The following is a 16,894-nucleotide window of genomic DNA, read 5'->3' on the forward strand; positions in this document are numbered from 1 at the left end:
TGATTTTTGAGACAGGGTTTCTCTGTAGTTTTTGTCCTAAAAACTAGCTCTTGTAGACCAGACCAGGCTGGCCTCAAACTCACAGAGATCCACTTGCCTCTGCCTCCCTAGTGCTGGGATTAAAGGCATGCGCTACCACTGCCCGGCCAAAATTTTCTTTTAGGATTTATTTAAGTAGAGAACCAAACAGCCATATCCTGTGATGAATTCAATGAAAGACAGTTTTAAATTTTATAATGTAACATTAAAAATATTGGAGAACTTAGGAACAAAGTCATCATAAAAATTCTATTATGTGCGTTAAAATCTCCAACCCTAAGAAAGTTCACAAATGACCATTATGTCATATACCATGCAACAGCGCCCCCTGCTGTTGGGGGAATCATCTCCTGGACATGCCAGGCAAGTGTTCTATCATCAATCTGCAACCTTGGCTATAACAGATGCTTTAATATCACAACTCTGTGCTTCAGAAAAACGGAAAGTGCTACCTAGCACTGGAATGATAATAACCTTTCTTTGTCAGTTCCACTTTGGGAACTCTTTTATTTTTATTTTTTAAATTTTACTTAATTTTTTCCAAGACAAGGTTTCACTGTAGCTTTGGAGCCTGTCCTGGAACTAGCTCTGCAGATCAGGCTGGTCTCAGACTCACAGAGATCCACCTGCCTCTACTGCCCAAATGCTGGGATTAAAGACGTGCGCCATCACTGCCCAGCTACAAACTTCTTAATACAGCTATTATAGTCTGGGGCTAAAAAGATGGCTTGGTGGGAAGAGCAGTTGCTAGCCTGACAGCAGGTCCAGGACCAGTTCCCAGCACCCACCATTCACCTGCAACTGCAGTTTCAGAGGATTTGACACCCTCTTCTAAACTCCACAGGTATCAGGTACAGAGACTGCACACACAGCTACAACCAGGCAAACTGCTCACACACATATTTTAATTAACCTGTTATTTAGCCAATCATTTGTTTTGCATAACATTAACAACTTACACACACTTGAGGGAATGTTCTAATGGAGAGTTTTGTAATGAAATTTCAAAAAAGAAATTTAACAAAGACAAGCTGGGCCCTTAAGCTCCGCCCCACCGACACCTGGGCATATGTATGAACAGACGTGAGTGAGAACTTCTGACAGAAGTCACCGATGATCAGAATTTACGTGATCTCTCACTGAGCACTCGGATGTAACTGAGAAGGGCCCACCCAGGTCCTAGGGCCGTACTTCCCCAGAAGGCCCCATCTAATCAGAGTTGCTAGCCACGGCCAGGCCTGGTTCACTCCTGAATGGAAAGGTAACTGAATCAGACATGCAGAACTCCAAATAAAGACTGACCAAAGAATCTTCTACTCCAGCAATTCAATCTACTCTGAATTCCTAAAACAGGGCCCGGGGAAGCGTATTAAAATAAATGAATGACATAATGTATCATTAAAGACCACAGTTCATTTACCGAGGATTCTTTTGGCAAATATAATTTTTAGACTTAAAACTTTTTTATGTGTTTACTTCCAAACAGGGAAAACAAAACAAATATTTGGTGCTGCTATAAATCAAATTAAATGACACTGAAAAAAAGAATAAAAAAGAGAAAGAAGAGTGAAGTTTTATAGGCCACAAAGATGACGTATGAAAATATTCTTCTGTTTATTTTCTATTTTTAGAGGGAACACAGTTGAGGAGCAGTTACTTTAAACAGTGTAAGATATGCAGAATTATTTTTAACCCTACCTGATGCTTTGTCTCCACACACTACACAAAGGTCAAAAACCTTATTTGGTCCCTGGTCAGGAGAATTTTCTGTAAAGAGCTTTTAAAAGAAGAAATACATCATTGTTCAGCGAGAGCTTCATGCTGTCCAACAGTGAAAGTACAGTCAGAGACCTGCTTGCTTCGACATAAGTTACCCTTCAACTAAGAACTTTCTATCGCTATGGATGTAGCAGCTAAGCTAGCCTCTTCCACAAACAGAAAAAATACTTTGGTGCTATCAAGGCAAAAACTATGAGTATCTATTTCCTTGTTCCACAAGAATCACAACAATTCATTCAGAAACCAGAATGAGCAGGCCTCGCCGGCACCTTTGTTCCCAGTATTGTGAGAAGGGGTGGGGAGGGCAGGAGGCTTTTTGTGAATTCAAGTCCAGCCTGGTCTACTTACTTAGTTCCAGTCTAGCCAGGGCTACATAGGGAAACTCTATCAAGAAAAAACCCAAAACACCAAAACCCAACCTGCTGAGAGATTAGAGTTGGTGGTTGAGAGCACCTGCTGCTCTTTAGAGGTCATGGGTTCAGTTCCCAGCACCCCACATCAGGTGGCTCACACCCAATCTGTGCACCTAGTTCCAGGGACTGCCGCCTTCCTCGGACCTCCACAGGCGCCTGCATACATGCTGTGCTCACACATATCCTCAGGTACAGACATACATATAAAACAAATAAATCTTTAAAAAAGTGTGACATGTAAACACGCGAGTACTTGTAAATGCAAGCCACTCAGACACACTGACATTAGTCATGTATCAAATCATTCATATAGGAATATGTCTCAGTATTCTATAGTTCTAAGGCCTTCATGACGTCTGTCTTTGACAGTTCGGAACCTTTCTGAATGAAATGACCCAGGAAAAGCATAGGGTAAAACTGTGGTGACGCGGGTGGCGTGAGGCTGGGGGACAAGATCTTTGTGTGGAGGCAGCCTGGGCTACAGCAAGACCCTGTGTCACACAAGTGAGCCCCACTGCCTCCAAACCCAAGTGAAAGCATAATAAGATAGTTGTGGGCTTTTTTAAAAAGAAAGGGAATTATAAATGTTATCAATGTGATTTATTATAATTACGCAATTATGACTGTTACACAGACCCCACATAACGGTCCTTATTGAGATGAGGTGGAGGGGCCTTGAGTAAACCATGAAGCCTATTAAATTGTATAAACATCCCATCATGTGTACAGCGGCTAGGATGCTACTAAGGAGCTATAGTTTCTTCTTTCAGATTTACTTGTCTATTACTCTTGTTAGTTGTTTCCCTGAATAAGAAAAAAGACATGTTTTTCTTTTCAATCGTGATTTACCTGCAGGTGTGGCGTGGACAGATCAGGAGCGGCAAAGAACAGCTGGTTGACCCCTGCGGCATCTGGAGAGGCAAGGAAGACCTTTCCCGGAGTGGAGCCCTCATGATTCGCCAGAATGAACTGCTTGCCCTGTGTGCTATGGTCCAGTGCTGTCACAATCTGGATTTTCTGCTCGCTCTGCTGCTCTGTGACAATCTAACACAACCACGGCACATTAACAATTGATTCAACCCAATCATGTTTGTAACAATCTAACACAACCACGGCACATAATAATCGATTCAACTCAAACAATCTAACACAACCACGGCACATTAATAATCGATTCGACCCAATCATGTTTGTAACAATCTAACACAACCACGGCACTAATAATCGATTCAACCCAATCATGTTTGCTTCTTTTTGAGGCAGGTCTGGCTATGTAGCCAGACTGGCCTTGAACTCACAACCTGCTGCCTCGGCCTCCTGCGTACTGGGGATCTGTCACCATAACTGGCTTTTGTTTTCCTTTAATGAATCAAATTTAACCTCAAAACAAGCTAGAATAGCAAGTTATACACCTTTTAAATGACAATTCTCCTAATGAAATTCTGATAGAAATATGTGTGAAATTTATAAATAAAAGTAACAGCTGGGCAGTAGTGGTGGTGCACACCTTTAATCCCCACACTTGGGAGGCAGAGGCAGGCGGATTTCTGAGTTTAAGGCCAGCCTGGTTACAGAGTAAGTTTCTGAACAGCCAGGGCTATACAGAAAAACCCTGTTTCAAAAATACAAAATAAATCAATAGATAGATAAATAAATAAAATGACAAGATTATTTGGTTTTGATTATCCTTCCTTCTTTCACTACTTGTCACTCAGCAGTTCTCAACCTGTGGGTTACGACTCCTTTGGCAAACCTCTATCTAGAAAACTATATTTTGATTTCTAAAAGTAGCAAAATTTCAGCTATGAGGTATCAATGAAATAACTGTATGGTTGTCAGTTAAAAGTCTAATGTTCACTGGGGTATATGCATGACCTACCTGTCACTGGGTTGAAACATTAGATGGGTAAAAAGGTATTTACTACAGTGTAACAGAATAATTTTAAAAAAGATAATAAACTTGGTCTTCAATGGAGAGCAGTAACTAGGTAAGCAATTCGCAGGTCTACACTCTATAAAACCCCTCTACACTCTATAAGTCTGGAGCAAGCTCTCTGTCAAGTTAGACATCCAAGTCAAGGTCCAGGAGGATGGAAAGGACCTCATCAGCTGCAGAAGTGATCCAGTGGGAGGAGGGACGTGACAAGAAGTGCCATAAAATAAAGTTAAATATATATATATAAACATAAACAAGGATGTAGTCATTTAAGACTGGCCTCAGATTTCCTAATCCCCAAACAACATTCTTTGATCAGATCCCCTCCTATTCCTCTTTATTAGCTTTTCATTGATTTATTTTTTTATAAACATTTAGTCTGTGTGCATTCCACAGCCCCATACAGACTGAAGTCATACTACTTACCATAATTTACTGCACCATTTAACTCCTTCTCACCGCACAGAGAAGCTATCTAAAAGCTGGGCTGTCTCCCACCCTGCACTTCCAAAAGCTAGTACAGACATTTAGCATAAACGAAAGCTCGGAAGGTCAGCAAAGGAACCGTAAACTAGACATACCTCACCCATCTGCTGTTCAATAATTTGATGTGCAATTTCTTCTATAGTCGCCATGATCTAACTGTCAAAATATCTGCCGAAGATGGAAAAAAAAAACTTTTTACAGTTTGTAAGTGGAATTATATGCCGCCTACAATTTTCTTTTAGATAATTCCAGTTAAGGTAGTGGGGTGTGTGAGGGACTAGACTGGTGGTTCTCAATGTTCCCAATGCTGCAACCTTTTAACACAGTGCCTCATGTTGTGATGACCCCAACCATAAAATTCTTCTCGTTGCTACTTCATAGTTCTAACTTTGTTACTGCTATAGGTCCAATGGTAAGGATCTGATATGCAGGAGATTTGATAGGCCACTCCTGTGGAAGGGTTCTGTTCAACCCCCCAAAAAGGTTCTGACCCATAGTTTGAGAACCACTGTATTAGCCAAAACAAGATAAGCTGTGTACTAGCAATGGTGAACATATTGTCAGCCGAGGAAGGTACATGCTGGGGGTTCATGTAACTATTCTGTTTTTGTAGACTCAGTCCTATCTCTTGTAAAAAGCTGCTCCTAGAAGTCACATGCTATTATATGGAAACACCAGTGTCTGGAGTAGGCCGCTTCCTGTGACCTGTTAATGGTCAGGGAGGTCTCTGAGACCCACAATAGACAATACAGGCAATTGCTGCTGCTGGCTGGCTGTGAGAACTAGACAGTATGACCGCACTGCTGAAGACGCCAGTCTCTGGTCACAGGACGTAAGAGAAATGAGGCTGGAACTGTGCTGGAAGCTTCTTTCCTGCTGGCTAGCCTTCAGTGCTAGGTGTTGTGCAGGCTGGGGGATGGTTACCTATAGTTGGACATAGCTGTTGGCTTTGAGATGTGGCATTACTGACCTGATAATTAAAATGTCCCCATCGGGACAAACAGGTGCAAGTCTGTTATGGTCATAACCAAATGCTCTCTGCTATGAGGCCTGCTTCACAGCGGGGAACCCATGTCTAGTACTGTAAGCACAGTAAGAAGCCCGTGGCTGGAAGGGCCAGGCTAGAACAAACAACATACAGAGATCACCAGGACACTGCCAAAGACCTTGCACCCTGAACAAAGGTGTTTGATTTCCTCCTGTCACTGTGAAGTCTTTCTAAGCCATAATTCCTCTACCTTCATGCGAGCACGATTAAGCTGGAGAGAGTTCCATCGCAGAATGCTTGCCTAGCGCGCCAGAAGAGGCCGGAGTTCAGTTTACAGAAACCCAAAAGCAGCAAGCATCCAAAACAAGGGCAACTCTCCCTTTCAAGTCCAGCTTCTGAAGACTTGAATACTGTCATTTGGTAACTCCTGTTTTAATGCCGCCACCAACTGAGGTTTACACTAAGTGTTGTTCTTTTCTGGCCCTTGAGGACAGTCAGATTATAACCAGCTAGTTTTCAAGTGGTGGACCTCAAAGTCCAATATGATGTGTCTAATTGCAACTTCAAAAAACTTTTTAAAGTTTTATTTGTGTGACTGTGCATGTACATGTGTGGAGGCCAGAAGGGGGCACGCGTGTCTTCTACCACCACTGTCTATCCTTTGAAGAGGGGTCTTCCCTTGAAGCCGGGGCTCATGTTTTCTTGGCTAGGCTTGAAGACAGCAAGTCCCACTAATGCCTCGTCTCTGCCTGCAAGCTCTCTCTCCAGGCCCTACTTTACTGTTTTGCAAAAGATCCAACAAACAGATTTACTATGACCCATCTTCCCAATATCCATCCCAGTCTGGTCTTTATCTACGGGATTTGGCTGTCACTTGCTAAACTTTACACTCTAGCTGCACAGACTCCCAGTTCTTGCAGTGTACTGTGCTTCCCCATCCTTGATTACGGCTTTTCTCTTCACCCTGAATGCCACACAATCACTGACCAATATATGCGCTCAAGACTGCACAGAAAGGGAGACAAAACAGGCATTTTTCTTCTTTAAAATTTTTATTTATTTATTTTTTTTATTATGTGCACGTACTTAGATTTGTGCCCGGGAATGAAGATGTCTGGAGGACAAAGAAGGTGTCTGGTACCTTGAAGATGGAATAACAGGAAGTACTGAGTTGCCCAGTGTGGGTGCTGGGAACTGAACTTGGGTCCCCTGGAGAAAGCAGCCAATGCTCTTAACTGCTGAGCCATCTCTCCAGACTCTTGTTGTTAAAGGTAGGGTCCCAGGTGGCCCTGGCTGGCTTTGAACTTCTTACGTAGCTGAGGATGACCGCGAACTCCTAACCCTCTTGGTTCTAAGTATCGGAATTACGGACAAGTGCCATCAGATTCTACAGACTGTATGGCTTAAACTATTCTACCTTCCTAGAGAAGTAATTTGCCACTGTGCATCAAAAACGATAAACTGTTTATTTTCAGCACCGGAGGCCAAGTCTGAGTTTCAAGTTCTGGTCAGTCTGTTAAAGAGTGCTAGAATTCGGAATTGTAACCCCAAACTGTAATAGTGACTAAGTGCACAGGCTATTATATAATATCCTTATTACCTGAGGCTGTTTCTTCAGAAATAAGACAGTCAACACCATCTCTGAGAAGTATGGAAGCGAAAATACACCGCGGCCGATGTTGTTAGTGGGTAATGAGCGTGCCATTCGGGTTAGCAAACTAAATGACATGCTAAGTGAGCAGAGGACACAGAAGAACAAGGCTATCGCAGGACTTAGCAAAATCTTATGGAAAAGACAACTCAATTAATCACTGAAGGGCTATGTATCTTTATTAGGCTGAGGTAGAAAGCCAACAGCGTGGGGATGAGGGCTGGAGAGAAGGATGTTTTTCCAGAGGACCTGGGCTTGATTCCCAGCGCCCACCTGGTGCCTCCCAACTGTCTGTAACTCCAGTTTCAGGGCACCCAACCCCTCTTCTGGTCTCTGTAGTCATGAAGCATGAAGATGGAACACGGACATACATGCAGGGAAAATACTCATACAGATAAAGTGAAATTTCAAAAGCATGAACTTTGATCTCTCTTGTACAATCTCCGTGACCTTCTCTTCCCATCCTGTCCATATGAATGGTTGAATCAACAAAAAAATGCTCAGTTTCTTAAACAGAGGATCTCTATTCCACACAAGATCATGTAAGGGAGTCATCACAAATCTGGCAAACAGCAAAAGGTTCCTAAATGTGTAAGGACCAAAAATGAACTCAGAATCAAATACACAGTAAATCCAAGGTGTTGCTGACAGCACAGGCCCATTCGACTTGTATGGGGCCACGTCACCGCGACCTTTGCTTTAAACACAGAACATGTGCACGTTGTGCAGAACCTGCTTTCTTGACCTATGACACCATGAACTCTGCCCGAAACACCTCAGCTCAGACTACCAGGTGCTCTGAAGGTTCTTTCCCTGATACGAAGTTTTCAGTTCTTAAAGAAACAGAAGGGTTTAATTACAGAAGACGATTATGTAATTATTTGTAATTATTATAAAAAAAGATTTCCTAATATTTTCCTGCCATCTTTCTTCACTGTCTAATTATGAAATTAGCGCTGTGGTAGTCTGAAGGAGAATGGCCCCAAAGGCTCAGAAGTTTCCAACTGGTGGAATTGTTTGGGAGAGACGAGCCGATACGGCCTTGCTGGAGGACTGTGTCTCTGGGGAGGGTTTTGAGGTTTCAAAAGCCTATGTGACCTCCAGTTGGCCCTCATGTACGCACTCTCTCTCTGCCTTTTCGTTGCTGTCTCAACATGGAAAGCCTCAGTTACTGCCCCAGCACCATGCTTGTTGTCATGGTCATGGACGTTAGCCCTCTGGAAATATGACCCCTCAAATTAAATGCTGGTTTTGTATTTCAAGACAGGGTTTCTCTGGGTAGCCCCGGTTGTCCTGGAACTCGCTCTGTAGACCAAACTGGCCACTTGCCCCCGCCTACCAAGCACTAGGATTAAAGGTGTGCATGATTGTTGCCTGGCTAAATGCTTTATTTTATAAATTGCCTTGGTCTTGGAGTTTTGTCCAGTAATAGAAAAATAAGACCAATACATTTTTTAGATCGTAGAAATTATAGTATGATTTTTAAAACTGCTGTTGTGGGGTCTGGAGAGATGGCTCAGCAGTTAGCGGCAGACCAGGATCCCAGCACCCATAACAAGTAACTCACAATGACCTGTAACTCTGGCTCCAGAGATCTGACGCACTCACATGATCTCCCCTCAACACATATACAAATGATCAAATTTTTATAAAAAAATAATTATATATACACACACATATATACATACATTGGTTTATTGGTTTTTCAAGACAGTTGCTTTGTGTATAGCCCTGGCTGTTCTGGAATTCGATATGTAGATCAGACTGGTCTCAAACTCAGAGATCCACCTCCCTGTCTCCTGAGTACTGGGATTAAATGCATGCACCCACCATGCTCAGCTCATACAATATATTTTAATCATGTTTTTCTGCTCTCCCAATTCTTCCCCACCTCCCTATATTTTTTTTATTAGTAGTATTATTTTGGTTTTTCAAGAATAGGTTTCTCTGGGTAACCCTGATTGTACCAGAACTCACTTTGTAGACCAGGTTGACCTCAAACTAAGAGATTCACCTGCTTTTGCCTCCCAAGGGCTGGGATTAAAGGTGTATACCACCACTGTTTAGCTATAAACAGCATTTTAAAAATTTAACTACAAGTGTAATTTCATAAGGTGTAGACTGAACTTTCTTCCTGCCTGGTCCCACAGCCATTCAGTAATAAATACACAGAGGCTTATATTAATTATAAACTGTTTGGCCTATTGGCTCGGGCTTATTATTAACTAGCTCTTACAACTTAAATTAACCCATAATTCTTATCTATGTTTAGCTGTGTGGCTTGGTACCTTTACTCAGTAAGGCATTCTCATCTTGCTTCCTCTGTGTCTGGCTTGTGACTGAATTTTTGTCTGTCTTTCTCCCAGAATTCTCCTATTCTGGTTGCCCCGCCTACCCTTCCTGCCTGGCTACAGGCCAATCGGCGTGTTATTAAACCAACACGACAAATCTTTACAGTAAACAGAGCATTAACCCACAACATTTTCCCTTTTCCATACTAGTCTGCCATAGAAACCAGGTGGAGAAAACCTTTAATCCCAGCCTAGAGAGGAATATAAGACAGAAGGAGACAATTCTCAGACAGTCTCATTCTGAGATTCCCAGACGCAGGATGGCCATTTCGGACTAAGGAAGAGCTAATGGCTAGCTATTTTGCTTTTCTGACCTTGGGGTTGAATCCTAATTTTTGTCTGTGGGTTTTTATTAATTATACTACACTAAAGATAGCATTTATTTTAAAAATTATAAGTGATATTCATTTATATTTTAGGACTAAACTGTTTTTCAGGTATGGATATTTGTCTAACTCTTCCCAGCCATACTGAAGAATACCCAAATTGATAAGAAAAAAAATAAGCCAAATCATCTTTGCAATATAGATTTATTTCTAATATTCATGAAGATGTGAAAATTAAATAACCCCCAGTTTTTTGAATTTTTAATGAGGATTTGGCTGCAGAGACCATGAAAGCAGCCAAGTTGACACTTTAATAAAAGTATGCAACACACTGTAATAAACCAAAAGAATAATTTGAATGTTTCTTAAGATTCTTCAAATAAAGGGAGAAAAAAAGCTCCGAGAAGTCGTTACTATCAGTGAAAAGTATTTATTTGTATCTTACAAAGAGTCTTATTCACTTGCAAAACCTGTGCGTTTTGCAAAACCTGTGCGTGTTACATATACAGTGGGTAAGTGTGTCACCCTTAAAATGTTAGCAGTGGCTCATGGGAAAGGGGATTCATCAGTCAGGGCCTCTAAAGAAACAGAGTGAGTGATGAAATTCACAATGTTTCTTTACTCAACAATGCTCCTTCCAAGAGGATTTCCAGAATTAATGTGACCAATTACAGCAGTGTTTTACCAGGTTTAAGGGATGTCAAAGTTTGTAATTCAGCAAGATAGCACAATCAGTATTTCTAACACGGTCTAGTAGCTAGTTTAAGATATGTTTTGGAAGGAAGCATACTTGAAAAACCCTTTTTGCTGCCCCATGCAAGGGCACACAGGCTGAGGAGACAGTAATCTTAACGTCAGTATTTTTTTTTTCATGAATGAAAGTTCACAGCTAAAAGGTCTTGTTAAGTTTCTACATGGATGCTGCTGGAGAAACTGGAGGGGAGAGTGTTGGCTTGTAGCAGAAATCAAAGTCTGCAGAAACAAATGTACTTTTACCCACTGAAGGAGGCACCTGTGATGTGGGATTCCCCTAAGTATGCTGTGAATATGTTTTATTACCATTGGTTAATAATGAAGCTGCTTTGATCTATGACAGGGCAGAACAGAGCTAGGCAGGAAAACTAAACTGAATGCTGGGAGAAAGAAGGTGGAGTCTGACAGATGCCACTTAGCTGCCAAAGGAGAAAGACACGGGAACCAATAGGTAGTTCACAGCCTTGTGGTGATAACATAGATTAACAGAAATGGGTTCATTTAAGATGTAAGAGCTAGCTAAAAATATGTCTGAGCCCCCGGACAAACAGTGTTGTAATTAATACAGTTTCTGTGTGATTATTCAAGTCTGGGCAGCCAGGAAACCAACATGCAGTCTCCACTTATATGCCTGTAGCCAAAAGGCATGGTGTCAGTTGTGCTGGGCAACCCTGTTCATTCAGGAGCTGTGATGCTGCGATCTCATCTGTTTTCCAGTATTGGCAAACAGGCTCTGCCCGCAGAGCTTCACAGCAAGCAGAGGTGGCTCTTGAGATAGTCAAGGTCAAAGGTCACTGAAACTGAACGATGACGCTATGTCTCTGATGGAGCATACGTCTGATTTGGTTCACTTTTTTCCGTAATGATTTATGGCTCTCAAAACAGCTGTCGCTTTTTTTTTTTTTTTGAAAAATCCAATGATTTGAACATGTTGCTTCAAGGAAGTAACTGGGATATATTTATGTTAAAAGATAAAATTGAAAGTTTTGCTAAAAAGCTAACATGAAGAAACGTGGTGAAAACTTGTTCTTTGGAGATGTTTATAGTAGAGATGATTTTTTTAAGTTAAAAACAACCTCCCCAGGCAAGAAAGATGGCTCCAGGGCTACTGAATTCGGTTCCTCCACCTGCATGGTGGCTCACTAGCTCCTGGTACCCCAGTTCCAGAAGATCTGACATCTCTTCTGCCCCCGAGGGCACTGTACACCCTGGATACATACACGCAGGCAAAACATCCATATACATAAATGATTTTTTCCCCGAAAAATCTGATAGAGTCCCCTCCCCAGAAAAAAATCACAAATTCATATTCCTTTAAATTCCAGTGCTATATGCCGAATGTCAAGATGTTTACAAAGCACGAAGTTGGTCCAAAGAATTCCCTATGGAGGGATCCCCAAGGTAAAACTTCAGCAGCTCCTCATGCTGAACAGAAACCATGGAATTCAATGTCGACAATACCCCCCCATTTTAATCTTCTACTTCACCTCTGAGACCCAAATCAAATTCCATTTTACACACTATTTTTGGATGATCCAGTGTAGACTGTGTACAAGAAGAGTTGTCTGGGATTCAAGAACAGACTTCTACGAATACCTAAAATTTTTGAACAGAGGCCCATTTTTCAAGAGAAAGTTTTAAAAGATTGTAGTAGTAGTAGTAGCAGTGTGTGTGTGTGTGTGTGTGTGTACGCACAGAGGGTCTTACAGTGTTATAAGTTTGTCTTGGCCATCACTGGGGTGGGAGTTACATACTTCATCACATCCACACTAGATATATATGGTTTGTTGCCATGGTTTTGTACCCTTCAAAACCTTTCAACTGCTTTATACAGAACAATGAAACCAGTTACATTTATTGGCACCACGTGTGCTTTCCTTTTGTTTTTGGGGTAACAGATACACATATCTTCATGAATGACAATGAAAGAAACATTAAAACAGCTTTCGTAAGAGGCTCTCAGGAAGCAGTACAGAAGCCTGACTGGGACACATGAACTTTACTGACCACCACCCTTCCACCACAAGACTCTGGAGTGACAGCAAATGGAAAAATTACGTTGTATCCAAAGGTTCAAGACACACACCCAAAGGTTAGAGGACATACTATCTTTCCTTTATCATCGACAAGTCTTCTGGGGTTTGGATACACAGCTTCTAAGTCAGCCTGGCCTGGAAGGCCAGGCCACCTCTGGTGCCCCAGTCTCCAGAGACCTAGGATTACAAGTGTGCTTCATCAGCCTGGCTCCTACGGGGTCATCCAACGTTTTCTTCATCAATATTAAATGGTCCACAATAAATTCCCACTTTCCTCACCTTCCTGGAATCTTCCCTAATTTACTGTCCCCCAACTTTCAATTCCTAAAATATGCTCCCAAAACGATTTTCTTTTCATCTTTGCAGTTTGAACAGAACAGAATAATCTCTTCCCAAATTTACCAAAGCGGACACAAAGTTTAAAAACAATCGCTCAACCGGGTAAACAAGCAGACACTGTTTAAAACAAACAAAAACCCCTCCCTCAAAGTCTATGGCGTACTTTTAACTTCCAAGGGGTGGGAAAGGCCCTAAGAGGATTTAACTTCAAGTATTTTTTTTTTTTTTTGCTTGTCCTTTCCAACTCAGGCTGACCTACTTACTGAAGGGTAAGGGACAACCTGGCCATATCTGCCTTTCACAAGATGCCATCTGCAGGAACTGGAGACAGGACTCTTAACAAAAGGGCTACCGGGCGCTCTGCTGTGCCCAGGGCATGAGATACCGCGGGCCACCTTTCCTCCTAGACAAGATCGCAGCGGCTGCTCGTCCTCTCGCTGGAAGAAGAGTCAAGTGCGGGCGGAGGGCGACATCCATAGCCCCGGGGTCCGCGGCCCGCCGCTCCCCGCCCAGCACCCACCACGCGCGCAGCCCCGGGGCGGAGGAAGCGGCGGCGAGACGGAAGCGTTCCCCGCGGGTGAAAGGTCACCGTCCCCGCCCGGGCTCCGCGGCTTCGGGAGGTCCGCTCACCTCCCGGGCACTCGGCGGGCGGACCGGGCGCTAGCACACTCGGGCGCTCGGCACCCCCGGGGCCGCGACACTTGGCGGTTGACCCGTCCCGTACCCGACTTACCCCTCCCGCCGCGACGGCCGCTGGGCTGCAAAGAGCTGACGCGAGGGGACCCCAGGCCGAGGGGGGACAAGGGGAGCTTTCTGGGTTTGTGGATTTGGGGGTGGGGGTCAGAGTTCGTGACCCCTCCCTCGGCTCGGCGGTGCGCGGTGCTCTCGGCGCCTGCGCGGTAGCGCGGTGGAGCAGCGGCCAGCGGCGGTGACGTTCCCTGGGTGAAGCCGAGGGCCCCGGAGTCCAGCGGCGGTTCTGGAAGTCGATTGCCCCCTGCAGGTGTGGAGGGAGACCGTCGCCGCCGCCGCCACCGCCGCATGTCGGTCAGATGTCCTGCATCTTAGATGCAACTCTGGCGCCGGGCTCCGCGGGCACTTGCAACTCATGTGCACGTACCCTAACACATGTGGTTAGGAATCAACGACGACCGAGGGCTGGAGAGATGGCTCGATGGTTAAGAGTACTTGTTGCCCCTCCAGAGAGCTCGGTTTGATTCCCAGCACCCATAGGACCGACCGGCCACAACCTTCTGTAACTCCGGTTCCATTGGATTTGGTGCCCTCTTCTGGTGCACAAACACATGTGCAGGTCAAACACCCTACACTTAAAGTAAAAATCTTGAAAGAAAGAAGAAAAAAACAAGTCTTTTGAAACCGGGTCTGATGGAAACCCAGTCAGGTGTTTTGTTTTTTAGTTAGTTTTTTTCCTGCTTGTTTGGTTTTCGAGACAGGATTTCTCTGTAGCTTTGGAACCTGTCCTGGAACTTGCGCTGTAGACCAGGCAGCCTCCAACTCACAGAGATCCACCTGCCTCTGCCTCCCTAGTGCTGGGATTAAAGGTGTGTGCCACCAAGACCAGGCAAACAGGTCTTTTAACTCGTGATCCTCCTGCCTTCCTCTCCAGTGCCGTAGGAATTTTTTTTTTTAATATGAGTGTTTTATCTGTGCTGCATGGTGTAGACCATCAGATTTTCAGGATCTGAAGTTACAGATGGTTGTGAGTGGCCATAGGGGTGCTGGGAATTGAACCTGGGTCCTCTTAACTGTTGAGCCATCTCTCCAGGCCCTTAAAGGATGTTTTGAGTAATAACCTAGTCGGTTTGGGATCGATGTCTTTACTCTCTAGAAAACTGGACTTTGTTTTATAGGCACTCTCAGATTATAGAGTAAACTATTAGCTAAGGAGTCTGGGTAGAACCCGGTCACATACAACGTCCCAGCAATAGAGAACAAGCTGAGACAAAATCGTTTCAAACTGTACTTCGTACTTGGCTGATTTAGTGAAGGGCAAGAACACACTCGCCACTATGTATGTTACCTTCTTAAGGGCTCCGTTGGGTTCCTTTTGCTAGGTGATGTATTCTCAGATATTTAAAAGTTTTCGGTGGTCAATAAAGATTTGCAAAACAAAAGGTCACCGATGCAACATCACGTCCATCACCTATGGAACATCACCTGTGGCAGAAAGCTCTGCCCTGCGTTCTAAGTACTGTGTGGTCCAGACTTTAAGATGAAGTGAGCTGGAAATTTCCTTTGCATCTAGATAAGCCCTGTAGATTCAGAGCAGAAATCCAAGTTGGGGCGGCAGACCAACACTCTGTTGTGCTGAGCAGAATAATTGTTGTCCCCTGTTTCTGGTCCCTCATGCCTGTAATCCCAACACTTGGGAGGCAGAGGCTGGAGGAACAGGCGCTCAAAGCCATCCATTGTTGGGGGCTGCAAACCCCTGGCCCCTTGACTGTCTTTGCCTGCCTCAGACCCTTCGCCTGCTGGAGTGAACGGAGCAAAACAACTTGTTTTCCTGTGCCTGCAGCTGCTCTGAGCACGAGGCCCTCATGAGTTCCTGATGGCAGGGGAGTGAATTCTGGTGGGTTTTACAGCTGGAAATCCCAAGAGCTGGGGTGTGGCTATCAGTTAAGGATTCCTATATAAGCTTCCCTGGAGCACAATAAAGGGGCGTCTTGTATCAATGATGACCCATGCCCCTGCCTCCCCTCCCCTGTGTGTGTGTGTGTGTGTGTGTGTGTGTGTGTGTGTGTGTGTGTGTGTGTTTAAATCTTCTGTCTAGTTCCCAGCTCACATACCAACCTGTAGTAGCATGGGCACTACAATCCATGGCAACAGTTTGAAGGTAGCCTGAGCTACATCTTAAAAAAAAAGTGTTGCCATTTTCCAATGAAATGAAGGATTTAGACATAGAAAAGGGACATGCAGCCTTCCCTAGCAATTAGAACCGTTTCATATTTAGTTCTCTGAGAGTCCACCTCTACCTTTTAGTGTTGTGTGGTCTGGGCACAACACAACCCTCCCAATACCCTCAAGCTGGTCCCAAATGTGTAAACTATGAAAGCATGCTGGGTTCAAGAGAAAAGGCACTTGCCATGTTTTCTTTATTCTCAGTCCTTAATACACATGGCCAAAGGGTGCTTTTTCCAGTTAATGTACTTAAGTCGCAAGAGGCTGATTTATTAAAACTTGGGCGGGGCGCAATGGCTCACGCTTGTAACACCTACTTCGTAGGGTGAGGCAGACACATTCCTATGAATATTAGGCCAGGGTGAGATCCTGTCTCAAAACTAACCAAATAAGGTCGGAGAGAGACGGCTCAGGGGGCAGAGCGCCCGACCACTCCACCCGAGGACACGAGTTCGATCCCCGGCCCGGCACCTCATGTAGTTCCATATACCGTCAGTCAGCACTGTCCAGCCGGCGGCCTGCAGAACAACCGCACACAACACAGTCTCCCACCGTCTACCGTAGATCCGCGTAGAGTAGTAGGCAAAAAAAAAAAAAAAAAAACAAAAAACACTAACCAAATAAATCAATCTTGGTAACATAAACCACTTTGGGAACATTACTCTAGGTGACATATCTCCCTTGGTCATACTTTAGCAACAGGGGGCTAGTGAGGTTCACCTGAAAGGTACGGCTTAAAAGACTTCATTAAAGCTGGGCTTGGCAGCTCATGCCTATAATCCCAGTTAGTAAAGAGGCTGAGGGGAAGGTCTGAAAACTGAAGGCCAGTTTGGACGACATGGTGCTAAAAATAACTCTAATAAGGGACTCCACACCAGCAG

At 44.0% G+C, this 16,894-nt stretch overlaps 1 protein-coding gene across 2 annotated transcripts in view; it reads right to left on the bottom strand.

The window, feature by feature from the left end:
- Nr2c1 (nuclear receptor subfamily 2 group C member 1) overlaps positions 1-14,013 on the bottom strand; it is a 50,236-nt gene extending 36,223 nt beyond the window's left edge. Inside the window, exons 1-5 of one of the 2 annotated variants that reach the window (XM_048418160.3) lie at positions 13,831-14,013; positions 13,361-13,534; positions 4,749-4,821; positions 3,081-3,275; positions 1,738-1,816 (exon numbers count right to left, since the gene is read on the bottom strand). In XM_048418160.3, coding sequence (XP_048274117.1) covers positions 1,738-1,816; positions 3,081-3,275; positions 4,749-4,802 — 328 coding nt within the window. In that variant the 5' untranslated portion in view covers positions 4,803-4,821; positions 13,361-13,534; positions 13,831-14,013. The remainder of the gene's footprint in view (positions 1-1,737; positions 1,817-3,080; positions 3,276-4,748; positions 4,822-13,360; positions 13,535-13,830) is intronic. The other variant, XM_048418159.3, reaches the window with a different exon arrangement.
- Between the last annotated feature and the right edge of the window lie 2,881 nt (positions 14,014-16,894).

The sequence above is a fragment of the Myodes glareolus genome, chromosome 26 (genome assembly GCF_982192425.1).
Source record: "Myodes glareolus chromosome 26, mMyoGla1.1, whole genome shotgun sequence".
NCBI classification, from domain to species: domain Eukaryota; kingdom Metazoa; phylum Chordata; class Mammalia; order Rodentia; family Cricetidae; genus Myodes; species Myodes glareolus.